At 36.0% G+C, this 16,825-nt stretch overlaps 1 protein-coding gene across 1 annotated transcript in view; it reads left to right on the top strand.

Annotated features, from left to right (window-relative positions):
• The window catches only part of LOC132142707 (glutathione S-transferase C-terminal domain-containing protein-like), a 46,148-nt gene that overhangs the window by 3,375 nt on the left and 25,948 nt on the right, over positions 1-16,825 (top strand). Inside the window, exons 3-4 of the mRNA XM_059552777.1 lie at positions 4,127-4,384; positions 10,413-10,506. Coding sequence (XP_059408760.1) covers positions 4,127-4,384; positions 10,413-10,506 — 352 coding nt within the window. The remainder of the gene's footprint in view (positions 1-4,126; positions 4,385-10,412; positions 10,507-16,825) is intronic.

The following is a 16,825-nucleotide window of genomic DNA, read 5'->3' as shown; positions in this document are numbered from 1 at the left end:
AGAACAATGCATTTTCCAGCACGATGGAGCACCGTGCCATAAGGCAAAAGTTATAACTAAGTGGCTCGGGAACCAGAATGTTGAAATTTTGGGTCCATGGCCTGGAAACTCCCCAGATCTTAATCCCATTGAGAACTTGTGGTCAATCCTCAAGAGGCGGGTGGACAAACAAAAACGCACTAATTCTGACAAAATCCAAGAAGTGATTATGAAAGAATGGGTTGCTATCAGTCAGGATTTGGCCCAGAAGTTGATTGAGAGCATGCCCAGTCGAATTGCAGAGGTCCTGAAAAAGAAGGGCCAACACTGCAAATACTGACTCTTTGCATAAATGTCATGTAATTGTCGATAAAAGCCTTTGAAACGTATGAAGTGCTTGTAATTATATTTCAGTACATCACAGAAACAACTGAAATGAAGATCTAAAAGCAGTTTATTAGCAAACTTTTTGAAAACTAATATTTATGTAATTCTCAAAACTTTTGGCCACAACTGTACAACAGTATGATTTGATTTATAAACCTTTAAACTTCTAAACCTTTAAGGACAGACCTACTTGTGATTTCTGAGGTTGTTGATCAAAGGTAAATGCTTTTGTTGAAGTCGTAAAAACTACATTAGCTATGTGTGTATATATATATATACAGTACAGACCAAAAGTTTGGAAACATTACTATTTTTAATGTTTTTGAAAGATGTTTCTTCTGCTCATCAAGCCTGCATTTATTTGATCAAAAATATAGAAAAAACAGTAATATTGTGAAATATTATTACAACTTAAAATGAAAAAAATAATGAAAAAAATGAAAAAATTAAAAAAATAATAGTTTTCTATTTGAATATACTTTAAAAAAATAATTTATTCCTGTGATGCAAAGCTGAATTTTCAGTATCATTACTCCAGCCTTCAGTGTCACATGTAACATCAGTCTATCACATGATCATTTAGAAATCATTCTAATATTCTGATTTATTATGAGTGTTGGAAACAGTTCTGCTGTCTAATATATTTGATGAATACAAGGTTAAAAAGAACTGCATTTATTCAAAAGAAAAAAAAATCTAATAATATATATTCTAATAATATATTTTCTTTACTATTACTTTTTATCAATTTAACACATCTTTGCTGAATAAAAGTATTGATTTTATTTAAAAAAAAGAAAAAAATATTACTGACCCCAAATTACTGACCAGTAGTGTATATTATTACAAAATATTTATATTTTAAAAACATAGCTTCTTCTTTCTTTTTTTTAACTTTTTATTCATCAAAGTATCCTAAAAAAGTATCACATGTTCTGAAAAAATATTAAGCAGCAGAACTGTTTCCAACTTTGATAATGAATCATCATATTAGAATGATTTCTAAAGGATCATGTGATAATGATCCTAAAAATTCAGCTTTGCATCACAGAAATAAATGATAATTTAAAGTATAATAAATTTAAAAACAATTATTTTAAGTTGTAATAAATATCACAATATTACAGTTTTTTCTGTATTTTTGATCAAATAAATGCAGGCTTGATGAGCAGAAGAAACTTCTTTCAAAAACATAAAAAATAGTAATGTTTCCAAACTTTTGGTCTGTACTGTATATTGTGCAGAGAAATCTTCACTGTTCAGAAAACCGTAACAAACGAATCATGGCAAAACAATATTATACCGTCCATCAATGCTGAGTGACAGTCAGTTTCCAAACAATCTCAAACTACTTAAATATTTGTGTATTTGCATAAAATGTGCATATTTTGTAATAAACTTTAAAAAAAAAAGCAGTTTCTATATACAAAATGAAAATCGATAACACTATATTTTACGATGTCTTTTTTTAAACGTCTCACATGTACATACTACTGTAATAACAATAAATTACGTGCAACTAACCCTAAACCAAACCCTCATCGTAACCATATCATAAGTAAATGTAGTTAATTAATATTACTCAGTACAGAGTAGGGCTTGTATAGACTAGTCGAGTAATCGACTACTTCAACCACTAGTCGGCGCTGTCGGAAACAATCCACTACTCGACCATGCATTAACCATAATGCGTACAAAGAGTTTGCAAGTACGATGTGAATTTTAGGATTACAATATTGCTTGTAGCTGTTACTTTCTATGAACTTATCTATGTTGCATGTAAAATTAAAATATGTAAATAGGGGTGTGCCTGAAGCCGAATACCTTATTCCGAATGGCACGTATATTATCTTCAAAAATGAATAACAAAGAAGGAATAATTCTGTCCGAATACTCGGCTGAAGCTGGCACAGTCCGGAGTTTGCTAGATAACAGATGAGCCAGGGGATTAGCGCAATATTATACAGAGACCGCTAAAGTCACGAGTGTGAAGTGAATCAATGTAAACTTTATGAGTAAAAAGAGTGCAAATCAAACACAGCACACGGCATACTTGTTCAGTGATAACTATGAAAAAAATGATAGCCATAACGGTCTTATCAAGTACTGTACAACGTTGTATCCGAATGCAGATACGAAAAATTTTGTGATTGTTACAGACACAAATACAAATACTGGCTTCATGAAAATTTTAATATGTAATGTCATAAGTTTTTACAATTATATATGTAATTGTTGCATAAGGCTATGAATTAATAAGCGTTTATTGATAAAAAAAGAATTAATGTCTTTTCATTTACAGTAGCATGAACCACGAGTAGTCGAGTAACTTGAGTATTTTTTAAATAAAAAATTGACTAGTAGAAATCAGTAGTTGTGCAACCCCTAGTACAGAGTATAGTATAGTTACACTGTAGCAAGGACACTGTATATTACACAAACACAAACGCATTAATTCACTTGAGAATGCCTTTATTAATCCCCAAGAGCCCCGTGGAGCATGTTTTATGATGGATGGATGCACTTTTTTGGGCTTCAAAATCTTGACCCCTTATTCACTATAAATCTTGGAAGAGCCAGGACATTTTTAAAGATAACTCTGATTGTATTAGTCTGAAAGAAGAAAGCCATGTACACCTAGGATGTTGTATAAGTGAGTAAATCACAGGGTAATTTTCCTTTTGGGTGAGCTATACTTTTAATGCCACGCACATGGTTGATTGAGCAAACAGCTATTTAATATTCCTATAATGCTTATTTTAAATTGTATTACTATTTTTAATGGTTAAAATTTGAATTCGTCATACATCCCTGATATTATTGCTCATACTCAGGCTTATGGACAAGAATGATACCTTAATGTATTCTCGACACAGATCTCCACACCAGAGACGTACTTTGAAGTGATAGCTAGGGAGCAGAATATCATAGTGAATTTGTCCCTTCAGACACCCTGTGGAGTGTCTTTGAGGTCTCCATCATCCATTTCTCTTTCTCTCTGGCTCTTTTCTTTCTCCTCTCTGCATTGTTCATCCTCCTCTTGTCGTTCTTTCACTCGTGGCTCTCTGTAGTCAGAGGCGCATCGGTGCCTCCTAGTTTCCCACTCCGTCTAGCATGTCTCCCTCCTTCTGTCCTCCTCATCCCTTTCTCCTTGTTTTTCCTCTGTGGAGCGATGATAGAGCGTCACAGCTCTGCAGCTGATCTCGGTTCAGTGGGCACAGCTCTTTGATGGGTTACTTAAGATAGAGCATTTTGCTGTCAGAGTGCATTTTTGTAAAAAATTGTAAAATTTACAGACAGAATGCCAAATAAATTGTTAATATTTATTTATATATATATATATATATATATATATATATATATATATATATATATATATATATATATATATATATATATATAATAGCTATGTGAAGATATAATTTAAATATCATATATATTATAATATTCATTTAAATAAATTAATAAGTGTGTGTGTGTGTGTGTGTCTGTGTGTGTGTGTGTATATATATATATATATATATATATAGCTTACATTAAAGTCATAAAAATAATTCCATGATGCATAAACATTTTGCAAAAAAAATACAATGTGCTTATTTGTCATGAAAAATATTGCAATACAAAACATGTGATCTTTATAACAGTCCTAAATGTCATAATTTTCTTAAAGCAAAATAGGCTATAATTTCATATGTGAATTTCATAGTCAGACGTTGATTTTTTTTTTTACATATTTTATTATGCCTTTCTGTTCCAGATCTCGCTCCAAAAGCACACCCCCTCCACACTTTCCCATCTCCCCTTGCTGCTGAGATGGTACCAGCGTGTACAGGAGCTCCCCAGCGTACTGAGGGCTGCAAAGGATTGTGGGATGGCCCTCCTCGGTCTCAGCACGGCTGACCTTTGCCCTTCGCAACCAGAGAATCCACAACCCAGTGAAGCAGAGCAGAAAGGGCCAAAACTCAAGCAAGAGCCCTTCACCGGGGGACCGCGGCCAACTCTCACCAAACTGCAAGTAATTGAATTTCACTCACTTTCTTTTTCTCCCACTCTCTTGCTCTCTTATTTGATTCTCCTTGTTCCTCTTCCCCTAACTTTTCCCTCTCACATGCCGATTACACATGCCGTGCACAGAAGTGCTTCATTTTGCCACTTCACTAAACATGTCAATAGTGAACTCACATAATCCCTAAACAGTGATCTGCTCTCAGTATGTTCAGGGCTGTGCTCTCGTCCCTTTACGGCAGCCCTGTGTACCACTGGGGGCCTGAACCATGATGATAAAGGATTTATGCACTCCAGCGAGGCAGAACAGCAGCCGACTATTAACTGATGGGGCTCTCTGCCACTTGATACTTTAAGGAGGCTGGTATTACTGGGCTGTCTACACTGCGATTTCTTACAGCTGTGAGTCTGACGTTCATTAGCTGTCGTAAAGAATATGTGGAGGGTAAACTTTATCATATAATGAAATGCTTACATGCATCATGAAATGTTCTAATCTCTAAATAAAAGAAAGCATTCATGAGCTTTATGTAAAAAGATATGAATGTGATCACAGTAACCTAATTTCATGCTTAAAGAAGTCAAAAGAACATGAGACTCATGAATTCAGTGCACATTTGCTTATTTTTTTCATAAAAATAAGATATTGCATAAAATAAATATAAATTGTGTAATTCTTCATACTCCTGCAGACTGTAAATCACAATTAAGAATACCATTGCTATGTTCATAATTTAAAAATAAAGCCTCTCTGGTAAGTGGGAACTACAAACATAAAAAAATTTGTTGAATTGTTAAATTCTGTAGCTGTTCAGTCTTGATGATAATAATAAATGTTTCTTGAGCATCACACGGTTTTTGAAGGATCGTGTGACACTGAAGACTTGACTGAAAGTTCAGCTTTTCATCACAATAATAAATTACATTTTAAGATATATTTAAATAGAGACCTGTCCTTTTAAAGTGTAATATTTCACTGTATTACTGTTTTACTGTGTTTTTGATCAAATAAATGCAGCCTTGGTGAGCATGAGACATTTTTTTTTTTTTATCTTACAAATCCCACACTTTTTATCAGTAGCGCAGCTAGGTATTAAATATTAGGATTTATTTTTATTGAACAGTTTTCATTGAGAATGAGTTGGTATAATGGCCTTAAAAATAAATGGCTCTCATGAGTCAGACTCAAATCTTCCTCGATTAATAAGAGAAAAAGTAAACGAGTTTCATATTTTGGTTCATTAATTTTATTATAAAAAAATAAGTACCAGTTAAATTTATCTTCATTGCTTTAAGAATCCTGTGCACCACATTTTCATCTAATTAACAGAGATGCATTATAACAAAACTCTGAAAAAAATGTTTATTTTCTCACAGTAATCTTTTTTTTTTTTTTTTTGGATATAGTGTTCAAATTAGTTTGGTCCCAAAGTACGACTTACTTTCCAAGTGCTGTTTACCCTATACCTCTGTACAATTTTGTGCTTTTCCCACCAATTTTAAACCGTTGTAATGCAGCATTTGTTTCTATATGTTGAATCACTTGCTGTAGTCAGTCACAGACCCCCATGTTTCCTCACCTTTCCAGATAATAATGCACCCAAAGGCTGTATTTCATGGAAAGCTCAGCTTGTGACATCATTACTGTGTCCTGATAAGTGCCCTCTTTTTCCCAGGAGGTACCGCTGATTCAGTCCATAACCTCCTGTGCAGTCTTCTGCCTGCTTATTCAGTTTTCCACCACTTCCATAGCAGACCTGCTGATTTACCCAGCATCTAAACGGCCCACAAACTCCTACAACACTACACCGTTGCCGAAATCTGCCAATAATGAGTAAAGAGTCTCAAACACTTCTGCTGTATGATTCCCACAGGAGAGGCAAACAGAGTAACAGTGCTGGCTCTCTTTTCTGTCTGCCCCGGACCAAAATGCAATAGTCGGGTCCCCAGCAGGTGATAAAAACACACAGCTGCCGTCGAGTTTTCAGGCCTGCTGCAAAACTTCTCTTCCAGGTTTTTCTGTGTGTGTGTGTGTTTGGTGTTTGCCATCTCTGGCATTCTGCAACTATAAATCAGATATTTCCCGTCACGCTAGTGGATATCAATTTGGTGTGTGTGAATGTGTTGGAGCTCAGCAGGCTCTCTTAATGCATAGCAGTCCACTGGGATCTTCCAGGCTGCGTGCTTTCTGCTTTAGGTCTGCTCTGCAGCTGTTGCTGGTGGCTTATTGCTTTAGAGCAAATTACATTTTCATGTGCAAAGCCAAACGTTATGGTCAGCCCGGATTTGTAATGACAGAGCAGCAAACCGAGATGCATCCTCACTAGCTACTGTTTAACAACCAGAACCAGACCTGTTCTAAATCAATGACCAAGAGTGTCTCAAAAATTCAATTTAGTGGTTTAAGAGAGAATTAATAAGATTTGTGAATTTAGGTGTAGCTAAAGGGTGTCGTTAGGCATGACCCACAGCATTACATTAATATAGTGCATTTTAGCATGTCTGTAGTGTTGTGTTGACCAATCAGAAGCCAAGACTGGAACTATCCTTTTTATAATCTTGTTTTGGGACTCTCTGGAGTGATTTTCAATCATTTGTAGGAGAAAAATGGGACCTTTAATTAACTTGATGTACAATTCTTATGACCTTACCCTTTTGCTTGTAGACGTAATGTTTTGTACACAGTTAAATTAATATTTTTTTATAATAGTGAAAGAAAGCATCCAACAAATGATAGTTCTTGCTATACCATTTAATAATAATAATAATAATTATAAACTGTTCAGTTAACAGTAAAAATCTGGATAGAAATTCACCATAAAAAAATGTGACAATGTCTTGGGTATTACAGGATTGTCGGTTGTATATTTAACTTAAAACTGTATATTTCATTAAGTGATACAATTTTAAGATGCTGAGTTTAACTGCCAAAATATGCTTTTTAGTTTAAAAATGTCCTGACCACTGTAATATTACAAGTCACAAAATGGATCAGAGTTGATTGCAAGTGGCAGTGTCCATAAAACAGGATCAGTAATACACACAAAGACAGAACACCACTAGGTGTTAAAAATAAGAAACAAACCTGAAAACTATTCCTTTAATTGCTTATTGTCTGTATGTTTTGTTAAACATAAAACATTTCCTAGAGGTTTTAACACCAATCTCACTCTGTCTTCAGTCTGTTCCACATGAGTTTGTTTGGTAGTTCAGGTTAATTTCATTCTAAACCGGTGACTAACCTCATCTTGCCAGACAGGTGAAAATTTGTTGCTGCTACTAAAAAAGTACCGGCATAAAATCTCCTAAAACAACACCATATATATTGACTAGTGTTTGCATAGGCGGAAATCGCGGGGGGGTCGGGGGGTCCGGACCCCCCCTATCTGAGGGTTGTCCCCCTCTAAAATATAATTGAAATATGTGTATTGTAAATAATATAATGATATATAGTTAAACTAATAGTAAAACAATACAAATGCAAACGGAGCAACAACAACAAAAAAAGCTTTAAACATCTCGAGTTCTCCCTGCTTTGCCTCACGTTGCTTTGGTCCACTGCCTGCTCCCATTTTCATCTCACCTCACCACCGACATACACACAGTCTTGTACGTTAGATTAGATTAGCGCGGGTGCGCTTTTAGATTTTCCCGCGTTCACTATGATTTAGTCGGTTTACTTCATTTAATATAGTCAATCTAATATAACATCACAATAAGAGTGCAGTTGTTCTCCAGATGATTCCTCCATGTGATTTAGATTTAAAAAAAAATTAAATTGAATAAACAATAAGTTAATATTAAGTGCATTTTAGGCACCATATTGCCTGTTTTAGCTCTATTTCACCAACGAAAAAAGTTGAAAACTAATCTACAGCAGTAACAGCACCAATTTTGAGAAACACAATGAGGAGGTGTTTCCTAACTGAATGAATCCACTTTTTGAACAAATCAGTCATTGACGTAATAATTATTTTTGGTTTTCTCCCCTCTCTTTTACTTCTATACCGATCTCACTATACAGCAGGGCCGGCCCGCGGCATAGGCGGTATAGGCAAATGCTAAGGGCGCCACTCATCCATAGGGGCGCCAGAATGAGTGAACGAGTGAATTTTTTTTTTTTTTTTTTTTTTACAAATTTTTTTTATAATAGGCTACTATTTAAAAACCATTAATTCGAAATACTACCAAATAAAGCAAAAAAAAAAAAAAGTCCGGCTCTTCAATCTTCCCCCGCCCATCGAGTGCTTGAAGTGCGTCAGAAACAGAGCGCGCGCGATCAGTTGTTGGTAATTTATTGTGTAGCGTGCCCGACGCCGCATCCAATGTAGACAGCACTGCTTTTGTTAACACACAGCTCGTAGAAACGGGCCTGGCAGCTCGCGCCAGTTCTAGACACGGTGAAAGTTTCCTGATTATGACGGAAGGCCGAATTTACATGACACATTATAAATGAGCATAGTCTGCGATACAGTGCCAAAAAGAAGAGAAGAGGATAAAGACAGAGGTAAAGAGATGTAGTGAAAGAACAATTTATTGCATAGGAGTAAGATACTATAATTTTATGGCAGTTATTTTTACCTTAAACTTAATGTTAGAAGTTGTTCTGAGTTCTGAGTCCCCTGACTGTGATTTTGTACAATCATGTCAGTTTTAAGACGCATTTTTTATTATCACTTTTTAATTAATGTTTTATTCTACAGTTGTGCAGTTTTGGGGGGATACAGTACAGGCCAAAAGTTTGGAAACATTACTATTTTTAATGTTTTTGAAAGAAGTTTCTTCTGCTCATCAAGCCTGCATTTATTTGATCAAAAATACAGAAAAAAATGTAATATTGTGATATATTATTACAATTTAAAATAATTTGTTTTCAATTTATTATACTTTAAATTATCATTTATTTCTGAGATGCAATGCTGAATTTTCAGCATCATTACTCCATTCTTCAGTGTCACATGTGACATCCAGTCTATCACATGATCATTTAGAAATCATTCTAATATGATGATTTATTATGAGTGTTGGAAACAGTTCTGCTGTAATGTGTGTGTGTGTGTGTGTGTATGTATATATATATATATATATATATATATATATATATATATATATATATATATATATATATATATATATATATATATATATGCTAAATCATGAACACAATGACAGGGTGAAATGGGCTGTGATGCATGGGGCGCCAGGTAAAATCTTGCCTAGGGCAGCAAATTGGTCAGGGCCGGCCCTGCTATACAGTTGTGTGAGGATGTATGTCTAAGAGTGTGTATGCCTTCATTTTGCTAGGCATGGCAAATGTTTTTATATATGCATGTTTTAATTATAACTGTGAAGCAACAACATTGCTATTAAATGTGCTATACAAATAAATAAAAGTTGAAGTTAAGTTCAAATTCCATTGTATTTTGGTGGCTTGATTTTGTAAACAACTTCAAAAACATTGCAAAAAAAAAATGTTTTGCAGAATGTTTTGGTCAATTTAGTCAGCTTTTTCATTGAACCAGAAAGAAACTTTGAGAAGAAGGATAATGGAACGTTCTCCATGCAATAGTAAGGCTTTCCTCTCTGTACACATATCCTTAAGTACAATCTTGCCTGTTTTATTGGTGTCCCCTTCAAAACTTGCTCGTGAGAAATGTTATGTTTATTGTCCCCCCCAACATTTAGATGAGATTTTCGCCCCTGAGTGTCTGTAGCATTCTATCTGTTAGTGCTTGGTTTGCATCTCATATTCTCAATGTGGAATAATCAACATAGCACACTTTTTACCAATTCCCATCTCTGATTGTTAAGCACCAACTAGGAAAAATTTAAAATCAATTGTAGGACTTCAAACTTTAAAGGAGTTTCTAAAGTGTGTTGAACTGCTCCGTAACTAGTTCCTGATTTAATTAGCACCTTGTCTCAGGTGTTCTGAGGAAGTGTGAAAAGTATTCAGCTGCAGTAAAAAGCTCTTGCCTGGAGGCTTCTGTCAGTAGTCTATGGTTAAACCTGTGTTTATATGTTCTTTTGTCCTGCAGGAGAATGGGATAGACGCTGTTTACTCCGCTCACCCTTGCCCTACATGGACAGTTGATTGGGAGAGCCTGCCGGCAGCTGTCAACCCCACTGAAGGTAACCTTGGGTGTTTTTTTCCACACGTTATGCAGCCAATGCATTTAGTCAAAACAGGGTTTTATTGACAACATTAAGTAGAGAGAGGCAAGGAAAAGATGAGTAAGGAAAGGGGAAATTCCTAGTCTCTCTCTACTCTACATGTCAATAGAACCTTTTTTTTTTTTCATTTTCATCAGCCAATCCTGTAAGGACGCTAACAACTGTTTTCCGGCTCTCCTTTGAAGCATTCAAAATTGTAATCCACTATGCATGACAAAAAACATCACTTGTCAAAGAAATAACAGTATTGCAGTACTTGCTTGGTTTCCTATATTTCATTTTCAACTGTTTCTGCTTCACACGGTGCCTGAAATAATATCAACAATTGATGTGACCCCTAAAAACAAGAAAATTGCAAGGAAAGCAGGCAGCTGTTTTTCACCAGGAATGAGCAAGATGCCAATCAACTCGCACAGACAGTCAAGTGAGCTCCATGGAGAGACAGAAGTCCAGTACATTTAAAGAGTCTAGAAACAATCCTCATCGACTCACGCCTCTGAGAGCATAATTTACTGGAGTCAGAAGACTACATATAAATACAGTTGGTAAGAAAAGTCAGAGTTAGTGCTTTAGAAATTTGGTACCTAATTGTCTGCTTTTTTAGGGAAGATTTTGAAAATAAACCCCTTTCTCAAATATGTAAGGAGGTTAAAACATTCTTTCCAGTGTTATCATTAATTAAAACTAAAATAAAAAATTAAGACTAAAATTATATTAAAAAACTGTTACTTAAAATAAACGTTACCTTAAAACATTTTAAAAAACCTTAAACTTTTTTTATTGTAGCTACGTGCCAAGCCATGATTTCTCATTTCCTTTTATTTAAATTTGAAGTACTAAAACTAAAACTGAAATAAATGTTTATTAAATGTGCCTTAGAAAAAAGACGCGTTTCCACTGTCACTTCCGGGGCTTGATTGTGCCTCGTCGGGCTTCCTCGGGGCCAGTGGCCTGGGTTTTTTGGCCCGATGAAAACCTTGGGCCAAAGTGGGCCAGCTGGGGCTAGAGGTGTGGTTATGAACAAATGCGGATTTTCTCTGCGTCTGAAGAGTGCCTGCGTCGCTGATCATTTGATAAAGATAACTGCTACAAAACCATCATTAAAAACTTTTTAAAATAAGTTGAGGTCAAAACTCACTTTCAGTCACCAGAGAGTGTTTGAAATAACTTGATCCAATGTGGATTATTTTCACCATACAAGGCAGAAATATTTATAAGTGATGTAAAAGACATTTTATGGTTAACATGGTTAACATTACCATAGTAAACATGGTAAATGTGGCCTCTGGAGAAATCAGACGTCAGCTTCTTATTCTCTATCACAATCATGTATTTATTTAGTATCATATTTTATTTGTCACAAGTCTCGTCTTGTTTAGTTTTTGTTCAGGAGCTTTTATAAAAATATAGAAAATTATCATTCTTTCTAAAAGTGATTTATATATTAACAGAAATAAACAGAAACAGACTCAAATGAATAGCAGACTATGTTCATAACGCTTTATTTCTGTGTGACCATTTTTCAATCCTGATAAATTAATTCGTTATGATGCCTCACCTTATTATAGGAAATATTGATGCTTTTGGATTTAAATATTTAACAAAGCATGCAAACAAACTGGCGCTTTTATCGTGTTAATTTTGTGATCGCGCTATTTCCAGTGAATAATTTCTTATTCGTTTTCTGATAACTTCTCTTTGTTGCTGAAATGATGGGGTTGTATGACGCTGTTCCTGAGAGGCGTGTAAAGGGTGGGTTTTTGTGAAGCGCAGCAGAGCTTCTGGCCCGACAGTGGAAACACAGCACTATTTTGGCTTTGGTGCTACTGGCCCGAGGCTATTAGCCCCGCCCGGCCTGTTTTAAGCCCTGGCTCACACTGGCCCGACAGTGGAAATGCGGCTATTTATACTAAAGCAACACACTTCCTCTCTTCTTGTTCCCCCCTGCATATTAAAGAAATACAGTAGTTCTCCCAAAAATTAAAATTGTCAAATTCAAGATTTTCAAAACTGTATCGCTTCCTTTTCTTCAGCCTCAAAGACCACAAAAGGAGGTATTTATTGCATATTGCCCAAGCTGCTCTTTTCCATGAACAAAGTGAATGGGGACCACAGCTATCAAATTAGATTACACAAAGCTATTATGCCTTCAGTTGACTTGTAATATAGTGACACCTACTGTATTTTTTATTTTTTTGGTGTTTGACAGCCTCCAAAATTGCTTTGCTTAGAAGAGAGCAGCATGAACATTTTTCTCTTGTTTTCCATGAGTGAATGGAAATACAGGTTTGGAACAGTTTAATAAGTGGTTTCTGGGTCCCTTTTAGCCAAGTGACACATTCAGTGTATTTTACTGTTAGTCCAAAGTAACTGCTTTGACCCTGGCCTATGCAGGAAAAAGGAGTTTTTTTTTTTACTTTCTTTCAAACGAATAACTGAATATCTTCCATTTGCATTTTAAGATTGCTTTTAATTTTAGGCTTTTAGGAGATGTTTTTCTCTCTCTTCAGTTCAGTCTGTAGTGAAATTCCATTGCTCTGTTCACATTTGCATCAGACTCTATTTCAGAGATGAACTCCCAAATGAGTAGAAATGAATGTCTGCAACGTGCTGTGGGAACACAAGAACAAATTCCCTGGACATTTTAGAGGGTCCTGGAGTCATGTTGCCTCTGCTGCTGATTTTCTAGTGTTTTAATGCAGGGCCCTTCAGAGAAAACAGTTTTGAAGACACTCACTGAACATCGGCACTTAGTTGAATCCCCACATGGAAAAGTATGCTGCTTTTATTTGATACCATCTTTTCCTTTACTATAGTAGCTCTGTCTGTCAGCATACACCCACACATGCCTCCTTCTAATGTCTTTTCAAGTACTGAATTCATGAGCAGTAACAGAGAGAAGGTGCAAGAACAGAGAGGCCTGTATATGTCATGCTGTTTGTTACAAATCCTTTATCACCTCAGCGCTCCACTAATCGCTCTTGTCATCTTTCAACAGTCAGGTAACCTGTGGAGTAAAGACAATCTCCATTGTTATGGGATTGTCGTAGTCTGGAACTGTTGGAGAAGTTGTATCAGCAGTCTGCCTGTGCCGCCCAGAGCACTGACACTTAAATTGTTGTATCGTAACTTTAAAACCACATTACTCAAGCAGACATTTAGATGTGCTGTCAGCAGATCCTGGCTTCCAACACAAAGGAAAACATGGTCTCCTGATGTTTAAGTGCTAGTCAGTAGATCTCCTGAATAGAAGATGGTGTAGGAGTGCCTCAAGGCACCGTGTTGGGCCCCTCCACACTGTTGAACTAAACATCATCTTTACATGATTTTCCCACTGTGTGTATGGTGATCATAACCCCATGTTTACATTGAACAATGAGATTGTCCTCTGGGACATTTTTTACTACTCTTGATATATTTTTACCCGCATTTAGTTGTTTCAGGGTGTGTTAGTTTTAGGGATGGGACGATAACCGGTTTTATTGATAACCGTGATAAAATGTGCTGAAGGTTAGTAATATCGTTTAAAAATGAATTATCATTAAAACCGTGTTTGATTATCGCGGTTTTAATAACTCACTATTAAATCATGTCCAGCCAGCAACAGTCTGACGCAAGCGCAGCGCACAATGTTTTTTTTGTTTTTTTTTCGAGAAGGAATGGCGAAAGTCAGTGACTTTTCTATGCTTTTCTATGCTTCTACACTTTTCATTGTAAGGAAGGAAATGCCACAGAATTTAATCTTTCTTTAAATTAAGTGCATAGAGTTGCTTGTTTTATTAGTTGTTTGTTGATTATTAAATATAAAACTTGCTGAAATGTTTTCAGTGTGAGCATCAACTATTTTTGAACACTTTCATCTTGTTTCAACAAAACCGTGATAATATTGATAATCGTGATAATTTTAGTCACTATAATCGTGATATTAAATTTTCATACCGACCCATCCCTAGTTAGTTTCAATGTCTGCTTCATGGCATAAGATGTTGATACGTGGGCAGGACTATAGAGGAGCTGTCGTATGGACAAGATTACATAGTCCGGTTTCATTTGAGAGATTGGCTTCAGTACTAGAGTTTTGGAAATTTGACATGCTCTGTTCCCAAAATGGCAGTGAATTAATTTTATTTATTGGCCATTTTCAATGGGAGCCATTTTAGCTAAATATTTAGACGTTTGTGAGACTACTGCAACTACCACCCACATTTTGAAAGCCACCTTCTGAGTGCTGATAAATATTGTTTTAAATTGAGGGCAGTCTGTGGGAGGATTGCATCGCCAGGGTGTCTATTATGCAGTTTGTCGAGAGCAGGAGAGAGAGCTAGTCGCTGTCACCACTACAGAGAGAAGCCCCGGGGGCCACCTGGGAAACGTGGCAGGCGGTGGTGCCTTGAATATGAATTCATTTCCACTGTCAACAGCGGCCCTGTTGAGCATTAAGACACTTCAGTGTGTTTACGTTGGAAGGGGCGATTACATGGGAGGTGCATTCCGGACACATCGGCCTGTTTTGGCAGCTACTTGTCTGAAATGCTTCATCTCTAGACAGTTTATGGCCATAGAGGAGAGAAGGTCAAATGAAAGCCTCCTGAACCTTAAAAAAAGCATTATTGCTCAGTCACATGATTGAATGATTTAGAAATCACTTCTAAACCCTAAAAGACACGACTCTTGACAGGAACTAGACAGTTGGCAAACATTTTGTCCGTACTGATTTTTAGACTGGAAGAGACCTTTTTTGGCTGACTTATAAAAGTGATCAGCACAGTACAAGGCTGACATGCAACCCTGAAGCAACATTGCAGACATGAGTTTGTTTCTTGGTAGCTCAAAAAAACCTATGCACCCCGATATTGGAAACCGTAGAAGCTTGTTAGTTAGATTTCAATTTGTTATTGCCAATAATTTTTTTTTTTTTTTTTGTGTAATTTGCATCAGGCAGTCTGCGGCAGTGAAGTCTGAAGCAGAGATAACCTGCTGCTTTGCCTTTTATTGCTCACTTTAGTGGCTTGGCTGTATTTAAACATTTAGAAGCATTGTAAAGAGTTACTGTAGCTTGTCTTATACCTGAATTAGTCTGTGTTGTTGCTGCCACTTTTGAATGCAACAGTCAGAGTTGAATTGAAAATACCTTTTAAATTACACTTCAGCTCTTGAATTTAGAATTACAGTGATGTGGAATTCCAGTTTTTAATATAAGAATGTAGAATTAAAATAAATAAAAAATAATGTAAATTCGTATAACTGTCACTTTTAACTTTGAATATTTGCTTGAAAAAGCCTTTATTAAAAGTTTTGAAAAATGTTTTTTTTTTTAAATTTTTTATAAAAAATAACTTTTGTTCGTCAGGGTATAAGAACACTTCATTTCCCAGAATGAATTACCTGTATTTATAATTACATTTCTGAAAGTTTTTCCTCCTATCATTCCAATTCAACTTTGTGTGGATTGTGGCCAATTCAATTCAAATTCACACTTCTAGTGATCCAAATCTTTATTCTGAAAATTATCTGTATTCACCAGCTATTTGAAGGTGTATAATCGGGGGGAAATATTTATTTGACCCCCTGCTGATTTTGCAAGTTGGCCCACTTACAAAGAAATGAGGTATCTGTAAATTTTATGCTACATTTATTTAAACATACATGTCCTTCTCAAAAAATTAGCATATTGTGATAGTTCATTATTTTCCATAATGTTATGATAAAAATTAAACTTTCATATATTTTAGATTCATTGCACACCAACTGAAATATTTCAGGTCTTTTATTGTTTTAATACTGATGATTTTGGCATACAGCTCATGAAAACCCAAAATTCCTATCTAAAAAAATTAGCTTATCATGAAAAGGTTCTCTAAACGAGCTATTAACCTAATCATCTGAATCAACTAATTAACTCTAAACACCTGCAAAAGATTCGTGAGGCTTTTAAAAACTCCCAGCCTGGTTCATTACTCAAAACCGCAATCATGGGTAAGACTGACGACCTGACTGCTGTCCAGAAGGCCATCATTGACACCCTTAAGCGAGAGGGTAAGACACAGAAAGAAATTTCTGAACGAATAGGCTGTTCCCAGAGTGCTGTATCAAGGCACCTCAGTGGGAAGTCTGTGGGAAGGAAAAAGTGTGGCAAAAAAACGCTGCACAACGAGAAGAGGTGACCGGACCCTGAGGAAGATTGTGGAGAAGGACCGATTCCAGACCTTGGGGGACCTGCGGAAGCAGTGGACTGAGTCTGGAGTAGAAACATCCAGAGCCACCGTGCACAGGCGTG

This window comes from Carassius carassius, chromosome 6 (assembly GCF_963082965.1).
Source record: "Carassius carassius chromosome 6, fCarCar2.1, whole genome shotgun sequence".
In the NCBI taxonomy this organism is placed as follows: Eukaryota; Metazoa; Chordata; class Actinopteri; order Cypriniformes; family Cyprinidae; genus Carassius; species Carassius carassius.
The sequence above is the reverse complement of the archived record's forward strand: the minus strand, read 5'-3'. Positions and strand labels throughout refer to the sequence as shown.